The 21,869-nt window shown below is 40.3% G+C and overlaps 2 protein-coding genes across 12 annotated transcripts in view; one reads left to right on the top strand and one right to left on the bottom strand.

The window, feature by feature from the left end:
• ppfia2 (PTPRF interacting protein alpha 2) overlaps positions 1–11,050 on the top strand; it is a 153,424-nt gene extending 142,374 nt beyond the window's left edge. For 4 of the 11 annotated variants that reach the window (XM_068717260.1, XM_068717259.1, XM_068717264.1 and 1 more), the window contains 10 exons: positions 1,350–1,431; positions 1,861–2,061; positions 4,007–4,069; positions 5,047–5,079; positions 5,159–5,334; positions 5,458–5,555; positions 5,758–5,933; positions 6,288–6,356; positions 6,974–7,130; positions 7,383–11,050. In XM_068717260.1, coding sequence (XP_068573361.1) covers positions 1,350–1,431; positions 1,861–2,061; positions 4,007–4,069; positions 5,047–5,079; positions 5,159–5,334; positions 5,458–5,555; positions 5,758–5,933; positions 6,288–6,356; positions 6,974–7,130; positions 7,383–7,639 — 1,312 coding nt within the window. In that variant the 3' untranslated portion in view covers positions 7,640–11,050. Of the gene's footprint in view, positions 1–1,349; positions 1,432–1,860; positions 2,062–3,887; positions 4,070–5,046; positions 5,080–5,158; positions 5,335–5,457; positions 5,556–5,757; positions 5,934–6,287; positions 6,357–6,973; positions 7,131–7,382 lie in introns of those variants that run through there. The other 7 variants (XM_068717265.1, XM_068717269.1, XM_068717263.1 and 4 more) reach the window with 6 other exon arrangements.
• acss3 (acyl-CoA synthetase short chain family member 3) overlaps positions 10,882–21,869 on the bottom strand; it is a 77,008-nt gene continuing 66,020 nt past the window's right edge. The window contains exon 16 of the mRNA XM_068717270.1: positions 10,882–11,517. Coding sequence (XP_068573371.1) covers positions 11,434–11,517 — 84 coding nt within the window. The 3' untranslated portion in view covers positions 10,882–11,433. The remainder of the gene's footprint in view (positions 11,518–21,869) is intronic.

Genomic DNA, 21,869 nt, shown 5'->3' with positions numbered 1-21,869 from the left:
CCACTCAGCCCTCTTAGGTTCCACTTTCAACACCTGCTCAACAACAACAATCAGAAAATAAAAAAAACATGGACAATGTGATGAAAAGCTACTTTTAAAAACTACTCCGCTGCGTGATTCAAACGCCGCATCAACTAAAGTGTCGGCGCGAGAACAATCTCTCAGCAGAATCGATTCTGAACTGGGTTCACTTGGACAATTGTGCTTAGATGAGCAGCGTAGTGTCCAGGTCCACTGTGGCTCAGTGTGCCCCCCCCCCCCCCGGTGGATCAGTGTGCTGTTGTAGCTGCACTCATGCAGTACTAGAGGGAGAAAAATCAAACATCACAATATTGTTGACCAAACTAATACTAAATGAATACTAAATAGTCACACAAAACGTTTTTTGATAATCAACACTAAGGTGGATGTAATGACTAATTGGCTTCAGGCAATTAATAGAACAGTTTGGTGAGTCCATTTATTGTAATGCAGCCTTCAAAACCAGGAAGAGGCAACACTTATGCCATATTATATCTAGTCTCGTTATCAATATGTTGACCAGCTCTGTACAGTACCTCCACCAAGGATGTACAATCCTCTAAATCTGTTATTTTAATGAGTTATTTACACACAAAAAAAAATTTAAACAAAAAGCGAGTCAATGGTTACCTGAATATTAGGGCTTGGAGCGAGTCAGATTAATCATTGAGTTACAGGTATTTCAATTATTTCCAAATTTCCCTACCGTGAAACTATAATTTGTTCCTTGGCTAATTAACGGATTAAGAGTCGCTTTAGTAGACGCCTAAAACCTACAGGGTTGAAACATGTTGGCACACAGGGCTGGTCCTAGTTTCTACTAGCAGTGGATTTCAGATTATAAATACTGTAGGTGTACGACGAGGAGAATGTTAACGTCAGGATCAGGGCTTGGGGGGGATGGATGTAGTGAGTGAATGCCCTCTTGAGTTCAGCAATATAAAGCCCGAGTGTGTCTGAGTGTAGCTACAGTTGTGCGCTCGTCTGCGCCGCTCTCTGGCAGCACAGAGATGAATGATAAAACACGGCCTCTTACAACACTGGGAGATAAAAATGTGTTTGAGTACTCTCCTCTCATGTATTATACACACACACACACACACACACACACACACACACACACACACACACACACACACCCAATCCTGTTCACACACCACGCTGTGACTGCAGGGATTTGTGGAAAGCAGTGTGCAGGAGTGAGCATGTGAGAGAGAGAGAGAGAGAGCTTATGAGGGTGTGGTGTTGTATCGGACGGGAGAAAATGTGTGTTTGTTATGATGCGAGTACACGTGTTGATACGAGGTCTCCTCTGTCCCCGCCCTCAGACACGAGCTGTTGGAGGAGGCCAGGAGAAAGGGTTTACCTTTCGCCCAATGGGACGGTCCCACCGTTGTAGCCTGGCTGGAGGTAAGAAGTCACTGTGCCAGTTTGTCGATGTCTAACAGGTGATTTTCTACTGCAAATGAACTTAGCTGAAAGGTACTAGAGCTGCACGTAAAAACTAACTGAACACAAACTGTAGAAACACTACTGCCCCCTGATGTTCAGTGGATGACCTACAGCCACCAGTCAATTCATGACTCCACCAGGTCCAGACCTCAAGGGACTAAATTGAAACTCAGAATGATAAAGACGATGCAGTGGCCACTGAAAAAAAGTATTTATTCATATTTTGGTGGAATAAAATCTCATCGTTTCATGACACAGTAAATGTAGAATTTAAATAAACCAAATCATGTCCACGGTGATGAGCAACCAGAACAACTTCTACTTTCAATCCAGCCAAAACTCAACATCCCGCGCTCGTTTGTCTGCTCTTCTCTCCTCGTGGTGAAGCTGTGGTTGGGAATGCCGGCCTGGTACGTGGCGGCGTGCCGCGCCAACGTGAAGAGCGGAGCCATCATGTCGGCCCTCTCCGACACCGAGATCCAGCGGGAGATCGGTATCAGCAACCCTCTGCACCGCCTCAAACTCCGCCTGGCCATCCAGGAGATGGTCTCCCTCACAAGCCCCTCTGCACCGCCCACCTCCAGAACCGTGAGTTGTACAGAAAATATGGGAGCATGGACGCAGGCCGGAAGTTCAGTTGTGCGAGCATTTGTCGAGCTAATCAAGAGGAAGAAGTGATTGTGAGTAAATGGAAGAGAAGGAACCAGGAAAACAATTGCATTAGTTTAATTAGTTTAGAAACTACACCTATTTCTGGCTGAAAAAGAGATCAAATCAGAGACACTTTAATATCCTGTTTCATTTGAAGCTGGAATAACCAGCAGCCTGTTAGCTTAGCGCAACAACTGGCAACGGGGAAACAAAAACTCATCAAAGAAAAACCAAAGAATTACAATTTGTGGTTTTATGGCCGGTTATGAACGTGTTCATTATTTAAACGTGCTGGTGAGCATTTGGACAGAGCCAGACCAGCTGTTTCTAGTCTTTATGCTAAACCAAGCTAACGGGCCGCTCGTTCCAGCTTCACATTGAACATTAACATCAATCTTCTCATATAACTCTCGCCGAGAAAAACAAACAAAGCAAAGATGACATTTAAAAAAAAACACAACACTCCTCTCACTCCTGTCTCGTTTAACATGACTACATTCCGCTAATATTAGCCCGAATTACTTCAAAATAATGTCCGCCTCCAGATCAGCTCTGACAAATGTTTGGATAACTGATTGTCCTCTCTCTGCCTCCTCCACACATGAGCGACACAGTAAAACGATTACCACCTAGAGCCGTTTAGGATCCCGCCCAGCACATTTTACATCCTGCAGTCGTCGTGACGAGTGAGTATTACAGTGGGAGTCGGTGAACATTTAGCTCTCCGGTTATTCCACACCACAGTCTCTTTCATAGCTCCCCGTCGTCTCTAAGGACCGTGCTGCTCCTTAACGATAGCGACGCTTTGCACTGCAGAGCAAGGACTAATATGCTTCATATACTAAAGGTACAGGTGCACAAACAATACAGACCATGCATCATGCCGACATGAGAAGGTGTGCGCCGTTACACGAAACCCAGCTGAGGATATTCATTAACGTCTGTGTTTTTAGTCTCCACACAGTACTATCTATGCATGCAGAAGTCATAACTCATGAGCTCTTGCACTTTCTCCGTCTTCTCCCGTTGTAGAATAACACCAGTAGTGCTCTTTGTATGCTCTCACCCCTGTTCCCCCTTCACCTCACCTTCTCATCTACCACTTAGCACAACTTCCACACCTCATAAAAGTTTTGTTCCGGAGCATGCAACGCCGCCCCCCTATTGTCCCTATTACAACAGGACCCCCCCCCCCCCCCCCCCCCCCCCCCCCTTAAATATGGTGAAGTGCTCCATCGTTAGCGGTCATGTGCCTCTCTGTGAATGCAGAACTATATCACAGAAAAGAGGGTCGATTCACACAAATCACAAAAAAAAAGTTAGTAGTGATAGTTTTGGAGCTATGTGCTGAGATTTCTGCCTCCAACCCATTAAAATAAGGTGCACTGTCAACTGTTTTGATTGGAACTACTTTCTACCAAAGAAATAGTCCCCATTGACTCCCTCACCGCATTTGATAACACCTGAGAGAAGAGTCTTTCCTGTGGTTTGAGTGAACTGACCCTTTACTGGTAGACTCTAGCTGTAGAGGGAGGAGTAATGTGGTGTTTGTGTGTCTGTTGGTGTCTATGCTACTAATGTTGTTTGGTCTTCCTTGTCCTGCATGGCAGCCGTCTGGTATTTGTACTGTGTGCCTAAACCGGGATGTTCTGTGTACCGTGTTGTGTCTTCATCCTCTCCGTGTGCCCTTTCACCCCTGGAGGGTTTTGGGGGGGGGCCAGTTCATGATCTGACTGTGATGCTATAACACTATTGGCTTACAGTGGTGCTGCTCTTCTTCTTTAACACTGCTTGCCCCTCCTACCGGACCTCTACTACCAACACTGCTGCTGCTGCCGCTGCTGCTGCTGCTGCTCTGTCTCTCGGGCTCTGCCCCTTGTAGGCGTCAGGCAATGTATGGTTGACCCATGAGGAGATGGAGACCATGGCGGCCCCTTCCAAAACGGTCAGTCCCCTTGTGTCCTTTTCCTCTCTCCGTCAGTCATGTGCGTCTGGGGTGTGAGAGGATATCGGAGGGGTTGAATGTGGACTGATGGAGGAGGCATGCTTTGTTGCTCAGTGAAGGTGCTGGAGTTTGAATCATCAATGCTAGACCGCTTATTTCTAGTAACACCACCCAAAACTGACAAAACACACCACACCAGATCTCTACAGGTTATTTGACAGCATTTAGCTTCTACAGGTCTGAACATAAGTGAGTGTGAGAACTCTAGAGATCTGATGTGCTGTGTTTGAACTTCTACATCTTTGTGAGGCTATTTCAACCTGTGGTCAGGTAGATTCTTCATTATGTACAGTTGTGATCATTGCATTTTAATTAGTAGAATAAATAACTGGATAACTCCATCAGTAACTATGTAAAATCATGTCAGTTTTACAGGACTCTTAGCAGGAATATTACTCCATTCTAAGGCTTTATTCTAAAGCTACTGCTTCCAAACATACATCACACACGATGCTTTATCTCTGACTTCAGCACCTGCAGTACAGAGAGAGCTAAAAGGCAATCTTGTACCATTTTCAAGACAGCATTTTGACTCATCAGTAACCTACTTACAAACTAAATGCAAGCTGCCACATCTGAGGGTGAAAAACGATTTAACTTTAGCTCAGCAGTAACTTCCACGTTTTACCATACTCTCAAACACTTTGCCATTAGTCAAGGTTTGTAAAAATGGGTGGAAAAGAAACTTTGTCTTCTCTTAGACTTAGAAAGCACATGTAAAGTTAACTTTAAGTAACAAAATAACATATTCATATATATTTTCTAGGTATGAATCACGTATAAAAGGCACTGTCTGTGTTGCATTTTAAGTAACGTTTGTGTGCAGCTGCAGGATTTGTTACAGAGCGATCAGATCACAGCGGATCTTCATTTTCTGCCATAAATCAACTTTTTTTTCTTTTCCTTCTTTCAATCAGAAGTCAGACTCTGAGGAGGGCAGCTGGGCACAGGTACGGCTCAGTCTCACAGCATATACGGACACGTATCCAGTAAAAGCGTCAGTGTGCTGACTGGTCTCGTTTCTATCAGACCCTAGCTTATGGCGACATGAACCATGAGTGGATAGGGAACGAGTGGCTGCCCAGTCTAGGACTACCTCAGTACCGCAGCTACTTCATGGAGTGCCTGGTGGACGCACGCATGCTGGACCACCTCACCAAGAAGGACCTGAGGGTGCACCTCAAAATGGTGGACAGCTTCCACAGGTACTGGACTGACCTCATCAGTCCTAGATTTCATAGATATGTAAAACATTTAGATGGGGAATGGTTTCGGCTTTTTTTTTTTTTGTCACTCGACGATGTAAATGTGTGATTTTCTAACCCCAGAACAAGTTTACAGTATGGGATCATGGGTCTGAAGAAGCTCAACTATGACAGGAAGGAACTGGAGAGACGCAGGGAGCACAGTCAGCACGAAATGAGAGGTAGTGCAACAAAAGAACCAAAATACAAACCTCTTAACAAACCAAAGCAAGACGCCACAAATGAATAGAAAGAGGTGAAGCTTCAAGGTGAGATTTCTGTTCGTGTGTGTGTGTGTGTGTGTGTGTGTGTGTGTGTGTGTGTGTGTGTGTGTGTGTGTGTGTGTGTGTGTGTGTGTGTGTGTGTGTGTGTGTGCGCGCGCAGACGTTCTGGTGTGGAGCAATGAGCGGGTCATCCGCTGGGTGCAGAGCATAGGCCTGCGGGACTACGCCAACATCCTGCTAGAGAGCGGCGTGCACGGAGCTCTGGTCGCCTTGGATGACAACTTTGACTACAGCAGTCTGGCGCTGCTCCTCCAGATCCCCAACCAAAACACTCAGGTACTCCAGCGGCACATGCACTCATCGGACATTCGTGTTTTGTATGGCAGAGTTGAGGCAAGTTTAAAAGCGCCGAATATAGAAAGAAATGTCATCCGTCACCAGCGTCGGTTCAAACGTAGAGGCATGTTGGTGTCAGCCTTCAGAAAGCTGGGCCAACCTAAATCAGGACATGCAGATTTGCCAACTGTCACTCTGGCAGGCTGCCCTGTGAATTTTCACTGCTTATCTCATCTATAAAGGTAAAAATGGATATGCAGCGCGAGTGACGCAACGCGTCAGCTGCCATTCTGCTAAAAATAGCCGGCTTTGTGGAAATCACGATGTGTTTGTTTTTGTTTTTCTGTCCTTCAGGCACGTCAGATTCTGGAGCGAGAGTACAATAACATGCTGGCGCTGGGCACCGACAGGAGACTGGATGAGGTGAGCTCAGCTATTATCCGTGAATGTCACCGTATTAATGTCACGCCACAAACGAAGCTTATCAGTCGATTCAGGGCCCTTGCAGCAATATTACACTCTTACCAACCGCATTCATATTCAGGATTGTTCAACATAATTAATTGGCTCGCATTGTCAAAGATCTTTAATTATGGTTTCTATTTGTCTGTAGATCAGACCGCCACATCATTGGTGCACTGAAAGCATAAACTATGTATTTAACTGTCCCAGACTGAGAGATTATGTGATTTACGACGCATCTCTTCATGATTAGAAAATAGACGAGGTAAACCTTCTCACAGCTATCGTCAACAAGTCGGCACAATCAAAGCCAGATATGTGATTTTTCTTTCAGACGATTAGCTTTTTCCTTCCAATCAATTAGGCCTTTAATATTAATGTTGCGGGATAAGATGTGTCATCGTACCCCTGAAGCAATAACAAATGAACACAGAGACAATCAATGACTTTGGTTTCTTTCATTTATTTTCCTCACTTTGAGTGAGTGTGAGAAGTGTTTTTCCTGCGTGATTGATGAGCTATTTTGAGATTTACGGCTTGGGCCTAAAAAGTGTGAACGACGTTCGTCTTTCCGTCAGTGTGACGACAAAGACTTCCGGGGCCCGTCGTGGAGGAGGCAGTTCCCGCCTCGAGACGTTCACGGTATAAGTATGATGCCCGGATCAGCAGAGACGCTCCCTGCCGGATTCCGTCTCACCACCACCTCCGGTCACTCCCGAAGATTGCCACCCGAAGGTAAATCCCCCGTCTCTGCACCTTCAGTCAGATTAGTTCAGTAATACTTGTTGGTCTTGGTGTTATTTTGTTTAGTGCATGAAATGTGTTTGAAGGTGGATATTTTTCAAAGGCAGCTGCAGAGCAACGGTTGAATCCACCTGTTGCACTGGTAGATGAAAGCAGCACACCTGAGCACAGGGGTTTGCTGCTCCCTGCTGTGTTGTGACCATGTCTCTTGTTCTCTCCGACTCTGTGACGGCTGCTCTGCAGTCCTCTATGAGGCGCTGGACGACAGTCCTGACGACATGTATTTGGATTGGTTTCAAGGTCAGCTATGTCCCACTGAGGGTTCTGGGCTTGTTGGCCCTGCGTGTCTTTTATTATTCTACATAAACTCCCTCCTCTTCACCACTGTCCGGCTGTATCTCTCCTTTTCTTTGTGGTCTCTCACCCTCGCCTCTCTCTCTCTCTCTCTCTCTTCTACTCTTGAATCTCTGATATCCAACTCCAAGGGTGTTGTTTTGTAAAGCTGCATAATAGCCTTGTTTAGTCCCACCTGGTTGTACAAGCGAGGGCGTCAAGTTATGGGTTTAAGACCCATGCTTGCTGGTGTAACCCTTGACGTTACAGTAATGAAGCAGCAAAACAAAAAGGTGTCTGGAGCGAGCGGCGCTATGTAAGTTGGCCTGAATCAGGAGGTTTACATAGGTAACAGTATGTCCTCGATGTCTCTAACTCAAACTGACATGTTTGTGTCATTCCTCATCCCTCTGCTGTTAAACGAGAACACCGGCTGAAATGGGCTTTTCATTAAAGGATCATTCCAGGTTATTACAACTTGCTTCTTGTTTTCGTAGTTTTGGCCATCGATTCAATTTGTTCCGATGATAATGTGCTCAAAGTAATCGTCCAGATCTGACGGTTTGTAAACTATTTAATTTGGAGGTAAAACACATCCAAAATGTTGCTGTATGCTTTTGTTTAAAACCTGTGTCAACATCTGGCTGTTCATGTATTTAGTCCCTTCATACTTTTACTATTAGATTTTCCAGGTCTCCGCAATTAACTTGACGTAGTTCAAAGAGTAACAAATGGAACGATGGCCAAAACATGACAAAATTACATCAACTCAAGGTCTACTTACTCATTTGTTGTGGAGCTTTCGACCGCATTATTATATTTAGTTTGCTCAGTTGTCTTGGAGCTGAACGCATTTAAACTCGCGACGATGAAAACCGTGAATGTCGGGATCAGAGTCATGAGAAGGTTGAACTGAGTCTCAATCAAAGTCAATAGTGAAGCTCAAAGATCCAAGTTGTAATGAACTGAAAATGATCGTTTAAAGGGATGCAGAGTGTATTAGCAACTGTGTCTTCACAGATTGCGATACATGAATGTAAGTCATCCGCGCTGCTGCGATTCTGGCCCGTGTTCTCCTCTAACCAGGTGTTCCCCGTGACACTGAAACAGTCCCGTGTTCCTCTGTCTCTATTCTCTGTACTCCCTGGTCTGTGACGTCCTCAATACACTCAAACCCAGACTTCCTTTGAGTGTGCGATACGTGGCTTTCCTCTTCCGAGGGCGACGCTACAAGTAAACCCTCTGTTGTGAGAGAGAGAGAGGAGTGTTCAGCTTGTGATCCGTTGAGGACGTCTGATCTTGTGGCACATGTTTAGGGTGTGGAGGAATGTTTCATCCTCAGTCTTGATAATGTTTGGACTGAAAGCTGTCGTCTCTTTCGCTGTCTCCACGTACAGTCGGACCCTCTACAGTGCAGCGGCTGGACAGCTCCACGGTGAGAACCTACTCCTGCTGATTGGAGGAAGAGGGGGACCTTAAACTGTACGCTGTATGTAACACAACACTTCGTTCAATACACAGCTTTCTTCAGAAGTGCTTAAAGTGCTTTTTTTTTTTTTTTTTTTTTTTTTGGCTTGGCGAGTCCGTGCAGTGTTTTTGCCAAGAAGCTGTGACTAAGGTGGTAGGAGACGGCAGGGAGCCGCCTTATCGTACCGATGTCTCCTCTTTAATGTCCGTCCAAAAACGATGAGTCAGAATCTTCCAAAGATTAATAACAATAGTGACAACCTGATGCAAGACGAGAACCCTGAACTCTGCTTTAGATGTATTGTTTAGCATGTAAAGCCCAGCTGGACAGCTGGTGGCCACTCATTCACTACTTCCTATTGAACAGTTATGACTTTTTTTATGACTTTTATGATTTTTTTTCGACATGCTATTCTATGACTTTTTATTGCTAGACTATGACTTTGTGCATAATCTATTCGCACCGCGTACGCAGCATAAGGCTTTCATCATCTTATTTGTACAAGAGTTCAGTGAGAGCAAAGGGTTGTATTCTGGCTCAGGATACAACAACACGTTCTGTCTCACTTCTTTCTGCACAGAATTGAGCCGTTACTCTTCTTCCACTGCTGCAAGATGTCACAACCACAAATCAATGCAGCACCATTGCAACTTTCTTAATTTCTGCCTCAACTTTTTTTTCATATGGTTAATACAACTTTTAAACATTGTAACATACACCCACCACACCAATCTCAAGGGTTTTGTTGTTGTATCGGTTCTTTAGAAACCTCATCACCTTCACAGTACCTCATTAAAAACGACCCCTTCTGCTTCCCTTCAGGTACAGTTCTGAATAACTAGTGGAGCTGCTGGACAGGCCAACCTGCCGAGGAACAAACCATTCTGATGACACGCACTGCCAAGAAGCCCTGCTCTCCTCTCTGACCCCCCGACCCCCCCCCCCCCCCCCCCCCTATAATGTGGGCACCAGATGCCGGTGCTAAACTGTCCTGCAGGCTGCCCTGTTGTCACCATTTCTACCTTTTACATGTACAGTAACTTGTCGAAAAGCATAACGTACTGTGTATTTCTTCTACAGGAGATGTGTAGGTTATCTGTAAATAAATATGCCATTTTTTAATATATACACACATCTGATCTATGTATAAAAAGATATTCAGAGTTTGTGCAAAAAAAACTTCCCTGTCACCTCATTTAGTGGACCATAGATTAATATATGCTGCTCTTTAAACTGTCTCCATATTCCCCCACCATCTCTAGATCATTTTGTACATATGGTTTTATTTTTTCATTGTGCTGATGATGATGATAAACATAAACCTGTGCTGCACCATAGAGAGAGGAAGAGACTAGATGTGTGAAAACCCGCCCTCTAGTGGTGTACAAAAACCACTCTGAGCCCCACAAACATCATCACCCTTTCTTATGGTCTCGCCGTCCTAAAAGGAGAACATGTCAACGCACTGGAACAACATGACAAGCACTTTGATACAACCGCATCAACTCAACGGACTATTTAGTAGCCAAAAACAAGAGATTTACATTTACTCTCCGAAGTTGCACAAAACTTCTTCTCAGAGAACAAAAAGCAGGATGACATTCATAGAACCTGTCAATTGTTGTACTGTATGTTTTGTCAGGTGACACATTAACACAAAAGGACAAACACTCAGCCAAGCTGGCCTTCTCCCCTCCCCCTCAGACACTACGTTAACAGAATAGAGGAAATAACTGAAAGACAGACCGCTTTAGCTCATAGTGTGCGTAGAGTGTATATGACCATGTTGAAGTGAGGTGACATTTAATGACAAACCTGTTGCTTGCTGTGACTTACATTGGTGTAACTGTTGACTCTTTGTTTCTGTCAGAGTTTCCAGGGTAACCTACTGTACAGCCCTGTTATATCTGTCTTTTAGTTATTTCTGATCGACGACTCATACAAGTCTTACGCTTTTAATTTGTTTTTACATCTTCAATTTGCACGGATAATGAATTGTTTTATTTTGTGCCCATTTTTTTTTTTTTATTTATTACTTCTTGTACTTTGGTCAAAAGTAAGTGGTGAGCAAGCAAATTTTCATTGTCAATAAAAAAATACTGTCAGTGAATACGTTGTCTCAAGAGCATAATTTTGTATATACAGTAACCATACTTTGCCTCTGATCATTAACAATAAAAGCCTGAAGTCCAGTATAGTCTCACATTATTATTCAGATTAAATGCAAATAGACTTATAATTTCATTATTACAAATGAAGATATTGACCCTGCTGCATGGATTTGGCAAAGATTGTAAAATTTGCTGACATCAATGTCTACCTTAAACTTGGCTTGAAAGAATAAAAATGAGAAATTTTACCTCTACTTTGAGTTCCCATTTACAACACCTAGTACACTGCATGAACATGCTTGCAAACATCTTGCAAAGGGAGTGAGTTTGTTTTGCCAAGATTTATCAAACTTCAGCTTTCTTTTTCATCCAACAGGTAAGTTCAGGCTCCACGACGTCTCAGGGCTTTTTCTACCTGCCTCTCAATGTCTTTGAACACTTCTGGGTCCTCAATGGTTGGAGTGATCTGCAAGGAAAAATACTTTTTTATAATGAGAAAGGAACTAACAATAAGCGAATTAAAGAATTATTCAATTAGGAAAAAATGTAATGTCGAAAGCAGTCATAGTATAGCATGTTGAAAAAAGTAAAAAAAAAAAGTAACAGTATAGCATGTCGGAAAAAGTAAAACAACAGTGATAGTATAACATGTCGAAAACAGTGATAGTATAACATGTCGAAAACAGTCATAGTATAGCCTGTCGAAAGCAGTCATAGTATAGCCTGTTGAAAAAAGTGAAAAACGGTCATAGTATAGCCTGTCGAAAAAAGTGAAAACGGTCATAGTATAGCCTGTCGAAAGCAGTCATAGTATAGCCTGTCGAAAACAGACATAGTATATCCTGTCGAAAGCAGTCATAGTATAGCCTGTCGAAAAAAGTGAAAAACAGTCATAGTATAGCCTGTCGAAAGCAGTCATAGTATAGCATGTCGAAAAAATGGAAAAACGGTCACAGTATAGCATGTTGAAAACAGTCATAGTATAGCCTGTCGAAAAAAGTGAAAAACAGTCATAGTATAGCATGTCGAAAACAGACATAGTATATCCTGTCGAAAGCAGTCATAGTATAGCCTGTCGAAAAAAGTGAAAAACAGTCATAGTATAGCCTGTCGAAAGCAGTCATAGTATAGCATGTCGAAAACAGTCATAGTATAGCCTGTCGAAAACAGTCATAGTATAGCCTGTCGAAAAAAGTGAAAAACGGTCATAGTATAGCATGTTGAAAAAAGTAAAAAAACAGTCACAGTATAGCATGTCGAAAATAGTCATAGTATAGCCTGTCGAAAGCAGTCATAGTATAGCCTGTCGAAAACAGACATAGTATATCCTGTCGAAAGCAGTCATAGTATAGCCTGTCGAAAAAAGTGAAAAACAGTCATAGTATAGCCTGTCGAAAGCAGTCATAGTATAGCATGTCGAAAACAGTCATAGTATAGCCTGTCGAAAACAGTCATAGTTTCGCCTGTCGAAAGCAGTCATAGTATAGCCTGTCGAAAACAGACATAGTATATCCTGTCGAAAGCAGTCATAGTATAGCCTGTCGAAAAAAGTGAAAAACAGTCATAGTATAGCATGTCGAAAAAACTCAAAAAACAGTCATAGTATAGCCTGTCGAAAACAGTCATAGTATAGCCTGTCGAAAAAAGTAAAAAACAGTCATAGTATAGCATGTTGAAAAAAGCAAAAAAAACAGTCACAGTATAGCATGTCGAAAACAGTCATAGTATAGCCTGTCGAAAGCAGTCATAGTTTCGCCTGTCGAAAGCAGTCATAGTATAGCCTGTCGAAAACAGACATAGTATATCCTGTCGAAAGCAGTCATAGTATAGCCTGTCGAAAAAAGTAAAAAACAGTCATAGTATAGCATGTTGAAAAAAGTAAAAAAACAGTCACAGTATAGCATGTCGAAAACAGTCATAGTATAGCCTGTCGAAAACAGTCATAGTATAGCCTGTCGAAAAAAGTGAAAAACGGTCATAGTATAGCATGTTGAAAAAAGTAAAAAAACAGTCACAGTATAGCATGTCGAAAATAGTCATAGCATAGCCTGTCGAAAACAGTCATAGTATAGCCTGTCGAAAAAAGTGAAAAACAGTCATAGTATAGCATGTCGAAAAAACTCAAAAAACAGTCATAGTATAGCATGTCAAAAATAGTCATAGTATAGCCTGTCGAAAACAGTCATAGTTTCGCCTGTCGAAAGCAGTCATAGTATAGCCTGTCGAAAAAAGTGAAAAACAGTCATAGTATAGCATGTCGAAAAAGCTCAAAAACAGTCATAGTATAGCATGTCGAAAATAGTCATAGTATAGCCTGTCGAAAGCAGTCATAAAATAGCCTGTCGAAAAAAGTGAAAAACAGTCATAGTATAGCATGTTGAAAAAAGTAAAAAAACAGTCATAGTATAGCATGTCGAAAATAGTCATAGCATAGCCTGTCGAAAACAGTCATAGTATAGCCTGTCGAAAACAGACATAGTATATCCTGTCGAAAGCAGTCATAGTATAGCCTGTCGAAAAAAGTGAAAAACAGTCATAGTATAGCATGTCGAAAAAACTCAAAAAACAGTCATAGTATAGCATGTCGAAAACAGTCATAGTATAGCCTGTCGAAAGCAGTCATAAAATAGCCTGTCGAAAAAAGTGAAAAACAGTCATAGTATAGCATGTTGAAAAAAGTAAAAAAACAGTCATAGTATAGCCTGTCGAAAACAGTCATAGTATAGCCTGTCGAAAACAGTCATAGTATAGCCTGTCGAAAAAAGTGAAAAACAGTCATAGTATGGCATGTCGAAAAAACTCAAAAAACAGTCATAGTATAGCCTGTCGAAAAAAGTGAAAAACAGTCATAGTATAGCCTGTCGAAAGCAGTCATAGTATAGCATGTCGAAAAAATGGAAAAACGGTCACAGTATAGCATGTTGAAAACAGTCATAGTATAGCCTGTCGAAAAAAGTGAAAAACAGTCATAGTATAGCATGTCGAAAACAGACATAGTATATCCTGTCGAAAGCAGTCATAGTATAGCCTGTCGAAAAAAGTGAAAAACAGTCATAGTATAGCCTGTCGAAAGCAGTCATAGTATAGCATGTCGAAAACAGTCATAGTATAGCCTGTCGAAAACAGTCATAGTATAGCCTGTCGAAAAAAGTGAAAAACGGTCATAGTATAGCATGTTGAAAAAAGTAAAAAAACAGTCACAGTATAGCATGTCGAAAATAGTCATAGCATAGCCTGTCGAAAACAGTCATAGTATAGCCTGTCGAAAAAAGTGAAAAACGGTCATAGTATAGCATGTTGAAAAAAGTAAAAAAACAGTCACAGTATAGCATGTCGAAAATAGTCATAGTATAGCCTGTCGAAAGCAGTCATAGTATAGCCTGTCGAAAACAGACATAGTATATCCTGTCGAAAGCAGTCATAGTATAGCCTGTCGAAAAAAGTGAAAAACAGTCATAGTATAGCCTGTCGAAAGCAGTCATAGTATAGCATGTCGAAAACAGTCATAGTATAGCCTGTCGAAAACAGTCATAGTATAGCCTGTCGAAAGCAGTCATAAAATAGCCTGTCGAAAAAAGTGAAAAACAGTCATAGTATAGCATGTTGAAAAAAGTAAAAAAACAGTCATAGTATAGCATGTCGAAAATAGTCATAGCATAGCCTGTCGAAAACAGTCATAGTATAGCCTGTCGAAAACAGACATAGTATATCCTGTCGAAAGCAGTCATAGTATAGCCTGTCGAAAAAAGTGAAAAACAGTCATAGTATAGCATGTCGAAAAAACTCAAAAAACAGTCATAGTATAGCCTGTCGAAAACAGTCATAGTATAGCCTGTCGAAAACAGTCATAGTATAGCCTGTCGAAAGCAGTCATAAAATAGCCTGTCGAAAAAAGTGAAAAACAGTCATAGTATAGCATGTTGAAAAAAGTAAAAAAACAGTCATAGTATAGCCTGTCGAAAACAGTCATAGTATAGCCTGTCGAAAACAGTCATAGTATAGCCTGTCGAAAAAAGTGAAAAACAGTCATAGTATGGCATGTCGAAAAAACTCAAAAAACAGTCATAGTATAGCCTGTCGAAAGCAGTCATAGTATAGCATGTCGAAAAAATGGAAAAACGGTCACAGTATAGCCTGTCGAAAACAGTCATAGTATAGCCTGTCGAAAAAAGTGAAAAACGGTCATAGTATAGCATGTCGAAAACAGACATAGTATATCCTGTCGAAAGCAGTCATAGTATAGCCTGTCGAAAACAGACATAGTATATCCTGTCGAAAGCAGTCATAGTATAGCCTGTCGAAAAAAGTGAAAAACAGTCATAGTATAGCCTGTCGAAAGCAGTCATAGTATAGCCTGTCGAAAAAAGTGAAAAACAGTCATAGTATAGCATGTCGAAAAAACTCAAAAAACAGTCATAGTATAGCATGTCGAAAATAGTCATAGCATAGCCTGTCGAAAACAGTCATAGTATAGCCTGTCGAAAACAGTCATAGTATAGCCTGTCGAAAACAGTCATAGTATAGCCTGTCGAAAAAAGTGAAAAACGGTCATAGTATAGCATGTTGAAAAAAGTAAAAAAAACAGTCACAGTATAGCATGTCGAAAATAGTCATAGCATAGCCTGTCGAAAACAGTCATAGTATAGCCTGTCGAAAAAAGTGAAAAACAGTCATAGTATAGCCTGTCGAAAAAAGTGAAAAACGGTCATAGTATAGCATGTCGAAAAGTGGAAAAAACAGTCATAGTATAGTATGTCGAAAAAAGTGAAAAAAGGTCATAATATAGCATGTCGAAAACAGTCATAGTATAGCCTGTCGAAAAAAGTGAAAAACGGTCATAGTATAGCATGTCGAAAACAGACATAGTATATCCTGTCGAAAGCAGTCATAGTATAGCCTGTCGAAAACAGACATAGTATATCCTGTCGAAAGCAGTCATAGTATAGCCTGTCGAAAAAAGTGAAAAACAGTCATAGTATAGCCTGTCGAAAGCAGTCATAGTATAGCATGTCGAAAAAATGGAAAAACGGTCACAGTATAGCCTGTCGAAAACAGTCATAGTATAGCCTGTCGAAAAAAGTGAAAAACGGTCATAGTATAGCATGTCGAAAACAGACATAGTATATCCTGTCGAAAGCAGTCATAGTATAGCCTGTCGAAAACAGACATAGTATATCCTGTCGAAAGCAGTCATAGTATAGCCTGTCGAAAAAAGTGAAAAACAGTCATAGTATAGCCTGTCGAAAGCAGTCATAGTATAGCCTGTCGAAAAAAGTGAAAAACAGTCATAGTATAGCATGTCGAAAAAACTCAAAAAACAGTCATAGTATAGCATGTCGAAAATAGTCATAGCATAGCCTGTCGAAAACAGTCATAGTATAGCCTGTCGAAAACAGTCATAGTATAGCCTGTCGAAAACAGTCATAGTATAGCCTGTCGAAAAAAGTGAAAAACGGTCATAGTATAGCATGTTGAAAAAAGTAAAAAAAACAGTCACAGTATAGCATGTCGAAAATAGTCATAGCATAGCCTGTCGAAAACAGTCATAGTATAGCCTGTCGAAAAAAGTGAAAAACAGTCATAGTATAGCCTGTCGAAAAAAGTGAAAAACGGTCATAGTATAGCATGTCGAAAAGTGGAAAAAACAGTCATAGTATAGTATGTCGAAAAAAGTGAAAAAAGGTCATAATATAGCATGTCGAAAAAACTCAAAAAACAGTCATAGTATAGCATGTCGAAAACAGTCATAGTATAGCCTGTCGAAAACAGTCATAGTTTCGCCTGTCGAAAGCAGTCATAGTATAGCATGTCGAAAGAAGTGAAAAATAGTCATAGTATAGCATGTCGAAAACAGTCATAGAATAGCCTGTCGAAAAAAGTGAAAAACAGTCATAGTATAACATGTCGAAAACAGTCATAGTATAGCCTGTTGAAAAAAGAGAAAAAGGGTCATAGTATAGCATGTCGAAAAAACTCAAAAAACAGTCATAGTATAGCATGTCGAAAACAGTCATAGTATAGCCTGTCGAAAAAAGTGAAAAAAACAGTCATAGTATAGCCTGTCGAAAAAAGTGAAAAAAACAGTCATAGTATAGTATGTCGAAAAAAAGTCATAGCAATGGTATTTTGGGGTTAAGTGTCTTGCTGAAGGACACATTGACATGAGACTAGCAGATCAGGAGCCGGGGATTGAACCGACGACCCTCTGATTGAAAGGCAGCCCTGCTCTCCACTTAGTCACGGACACCAGTTGAGAACCACTGGCATAGTATGTCTATAAAAAGTTATAGTATAGCATGTCAGAAAAAAGAAAAAACAGTCATAGTATAGCATGTCAAAAAAAGTCAAAAACAGCCATAGTATAGGATGTCGAAAACAGTCATAGTATAGTCTGTCGATAAAGTGAAAAACGGTCATAGTATAGCCTGTCAAAAACAGTCATAGTATAGTATGTCGAAAAGTGGAAAAAACAGTCATAGTATAGCATGTCGAAAAAGCTCAAAAACAGTCATAGTATAGCATGTCGAAAATAGTCATAGTATAGCCTGTCGAAAGCAGTCATAAAATAGCCTGTCGAAAAAAGTGAAAAACAGTCATAGTATAGCATGTTGAAAAAAGTAAAAAAACAGTCACAGTATAGCATGTCGAAAACAGTCATAGTATAGCCTGTCGAAAGCAGTCATAGTATAGCCTGTCGAAAAAAGTGAAAAACAGTCATAGTATAGCATGTCGAAAAAATTCAAAAAACAGTCATAGTATAGCATGTCGAAAATAGTCATAGCATAGCCTGTCGAAAACAGTCATAGTATAGCCTGTCGAAAACAGTCATAGTATAGCCTGTCGAAAACAGTCATAGTATAGCCTGTCGAAAAAAGTGAAAAACAGTCATAGTATAGCCTGTCGAAAAAAGTGAAAAACGGTCATAGTATAGCATGTCGAAAAAGCTCAAAAAACAGTCATAGTATAGCATGTCGAAAATAGTCATAGTATAGCCTGTCAAAAACAGTCATAGTATAGCCTGTCGAAAACAGTCATAGTATAGCCTGTCGAAAAAAGTGAAAAACAGTCATAGTATAGCATGTCGAAAGCAGTCATAGTATAGCCTGTCGAAAAAAGTGAAAAACAGTCATAGTATAGCATGTCGAAAAAATTCAAAAAACAGTCATAGTATAGCATGTCGAAAATAGTCATAGCATAGCCTGTCGAAAACAGTCATAGTATAGCCTGTCGAAAACAGTCATAGTATAGCCTGTCGAAAACAGTCATAGTATAGCCTGTCGAAAAAAGTGAAAAACAGTCATAGTATAGCCTGTCGAAAAAAGTGAAACAACAGTGACAGTATAACATGTCGAAAACAGTGATAGTATAACATGTCGAAAACAGTCATAGTATAGCCTGTCGAAAGCAGTCATAGTATAGCCTGTTGAAAAAAGTGAAAAACGGTCATAGTATAGCCTGTCGAAAAAAGTGAAAACGGTCATAGTATAGCATGTCGAAAAAAGTCAAAAAACAGTGATAGTATAGCATGTCGAAAACAGTCATAGTATAGCCTGTTGAAAGCAGTCATAGTATAGCCTGTCGAAAACAGACATAGTATATCCTGTCGAAAGCAGTCATAGTATAGCCTGTCGAAAAAAGTGAAAAACAGTCATAGTATAGCATGTCGAAAAAACTCAAAAAACAGTCATAGTATAGCATGTCGAAAACAGTCATAGTATAGCCTGTCGAAAGCAGTCATAGTATAGCCTGTCGAAAAAAGTGAAAAACGGTCATAGTATAGCATGTTGAAAAAAGTAAAAAAACAGTCACAGTATAGCATGTCGAAAACAGTCATAGTATAGCCTGTCGAAAGCAGTCATAGTATAGCATGTCGAAAAAATGGAAAAACGGTCACAGTATAGCATGTTGAAAACAGTCATAGTATAGCCTGTCGAAAAAAGTGAAAAACAGTCATAGTATAGCATGTCGAAAACAGACATAGTATATCCTGTCGAAAGCAGTCATAGTATAGCCTGTCGAAAAAAGTGAAAAACAGTCATAGTATAGCCTGTCGAAAGCAGTCATAGTATAGCATGTCGAAAACAGTCATAGTATAGCCTGTCGAAAACAGTCATAGTTTCGCCTGTCGAAAGCAGTCATAGTATAGCCTGTCGAAAACAGACATAGTATATCCTGTCGAAAGCAGTCATAGTATAGCCTGTCGAAAAAAGTGAAAAACAGTCATAGTATAGCATGTCGAAAAAACTCAAAAAACAGTCATAGTATAGCCTGTCGAAAACAGTCATAGTATAGCCTGTCGAAAAAAGTAAAAAACAGTCATAGTATAGCATGTTGAAAAAAGTAAAAAAACAGTCACAGTATAGCATGTCGAAAACAGTCATAGTATAGCCTGTCGAAAGCAGTCATAGTTTCGCCTGTCGAAAGCAGTCATAGTATAGCCTGTCGAAAACAGACATAGTATATCCTGTCGAAAGCAGTCATAGTATAGCCTGTCGAAAAAAGTAAAAAACAGTCATAGTATAGCATGTTGAAAAAAGTAAAAAAACAGTCACAGTATAGCATGTCGAAAATAGTCATAGCATAGCCTGTCGAAAACAGTCATAGTATAGCCTGTCGAAAAAAGTAAAAAACAGTCATAGTATAGCATGTTGAAAAAAGTAAAAAAACAGTCACAGTATAGCATGTCGAAAATAGTCATAGCATAGCCTGTCGAAAACAGTCATAGTATAGCCTGTCGAAAAAAGTGAAAAACAGTCATAGTATAGCATGTCGAAAAAACTCAAAAAACAGTCATAGTATAGCATGTCAAAAATAGTCATAGTATAGCCTGTCGAAAACAGTCATAGTTTCGCCTGTCGAAAGCAGTCATAGTATAGCCTGTCGAAAAAAGTGAAAAACAGTCATAGTATAGCATGTCGAAAAAGCTCAAAAACAGTCATAGTATAGCATGTCGAAAATAGTCATAGTATAGCCTGTCGAAAGCAGTCATAAAATAGCCTGTCGAAAAAAGTGAAAAACAGTCATAGTATAGCATGTTGAAAAAAGTAAAAAAACAGTCATAGTATAGCATGTCGAAAATAGTCATAGCATAGCCTGTCGAAAGCAGTCATAGTATAGCCTGTCGAAAAAAGTGAAAAACAGTCATAGTATAGCATGTCGAAAAAACTCAAAAAACAGTCATAGTATAGCCTGTCGAAAACAGTCATAGTATAGCCTGTCGAAAAAAGTGAAAAACAGTCATAGTATAGCATGTCGAAAACAGACATAGTATATCCTGTCGAAAGCAGTCATAGTTTCGCCTGTCGAAAGCAGTCATAGTATAGCCTGTCGAAAACAGACATAGTATATCCTGTCGAAAGCAGTCATAGTATAGCCTGTCGAAAAAAGTGAAAAACAGTCATAGTATAGCATGTCGAAAAAGCTCAAAAACAGTCATAGTATAGCATGTCGAAAATAGTCATAGTATAGCCTGTCGAAAGCAGTCATAAAATAGCCTGTCGAAAAAAGTGAAAAACAGTCATAGTATAGCCTGTCGAAAAAAGTGAAAAACAGTCATAGTATAGCCTGTCGAAAGCAGTCATAGTATAGCATGTCGAAAACAGTCATAGTATAGCCTGTCGAAAACAGTCATAGTTTCGCCTGTCGAAAGCAGTCATAGTATAGCCTGTCGAAAACAGACATAGTATATCCTGTCGAAAGCAGTCATAGTATAGCCTGTCGAAAAAAGTGAAAAACAGTCATAGTATAGCATGTCGAAAAAACTCAAAAAACAGTCACAGTATAGCATGTCGAAAACAGTCATAGTATAGCCTGTCGAAAGCAGTCATAGTTTCGCCTGTCGAAAGCAGTCATAGTATAGCCTGTCGAAAACAGACATAGTATATCCTGTCGAAAGCAGTCATAGTATAGCCTGTCGAAAAAAGTAAAAAACAGTCATAGTATAGCATGTTGAAAAAAGTAAAAAAACAGTCACAGTATAGCATGTCGAAAATAGTCATAGCATAGCCTGTCGAAAACAGTCATAGTATAGCCTGTCGAAAAAACTCAAAAAACAGTCATAGTATAGCATGTCAAAAATAGTCATAGTATAGCCTGTCGAAAACAGTCATAGTTTCGCCTGTCGAAAGCAGTCATAAAATAGCCTGTCGAAAAAAGTGAAAAACAGTCATAGTATAGCATGTTGAAAAAAGTAAAAAAACAGTCATAGTATAGCATGTCGAAAATAGTCATAGCATAGCCTGTCGAAAACAGTCATAGTATAGCCTGTCGAAAACAGACATAGTATATCCTGTCGAAAGCAGTCATAGTATAGCCTGTCGAAAACAGACATAGTATATCCTGTCGAAAGCAGTCATAGTATAGCATGTTGAAAAAAGTAAAAAAACAGTCAAAGTATAGCATGTCGAAAACAGTCATAGCATAGCCTGTCGAAAACAGTCATAGTATAGCCTGTCGAAAAAAGTGAAAAACGGTCATAGTATAGCATGTTGAAAAAAGTAAAAAAACAGTCACAGTATAGCATGTCGAAAATAGTCATAGCATAGCCTGTCGAAAACAGTCATAGTATAGCCTGTCGAAAACAGACATAGTATATCCTGTCGAAAGCAGTCATAGTATAGCCTGTCGAAAAAAGTGAAAAACAGTCATAGTATAGCATGTCGAAAAAACTCAAAAAACAGTCATAGTATAGCCTGTCGAAAACAGTCATAGTATAGCCTGTCGAAAAAAGTGAAAAACAGTCATAGTATAGCATGTCGAAAGCAGTCATAGTATAGCCTGTCAAAAAAAGTGAAAAACAGTCATAGTATAGCCTGTCGA

This window comes from Cebidichthys violaceus, unplaced genomic scaffold (assembly GCF_023349555.1).
Source record: "Cebidichthys violaceus isolate CVI_PGR_0920_01 unplaced genomic scaffold, fCebVio1.0.p SCAF_21, whole genome shotgun sequence".
Lineage (NCBI taxonomy): Eukaryota > Metazoa > Chordata > Actinopteri > Perciformes > Stichaeidae > Cebidichthys > Cebidichthys violaceus.
This window is presented reverse-complemented; position numbering and strand designations above follow the sequence as displayed.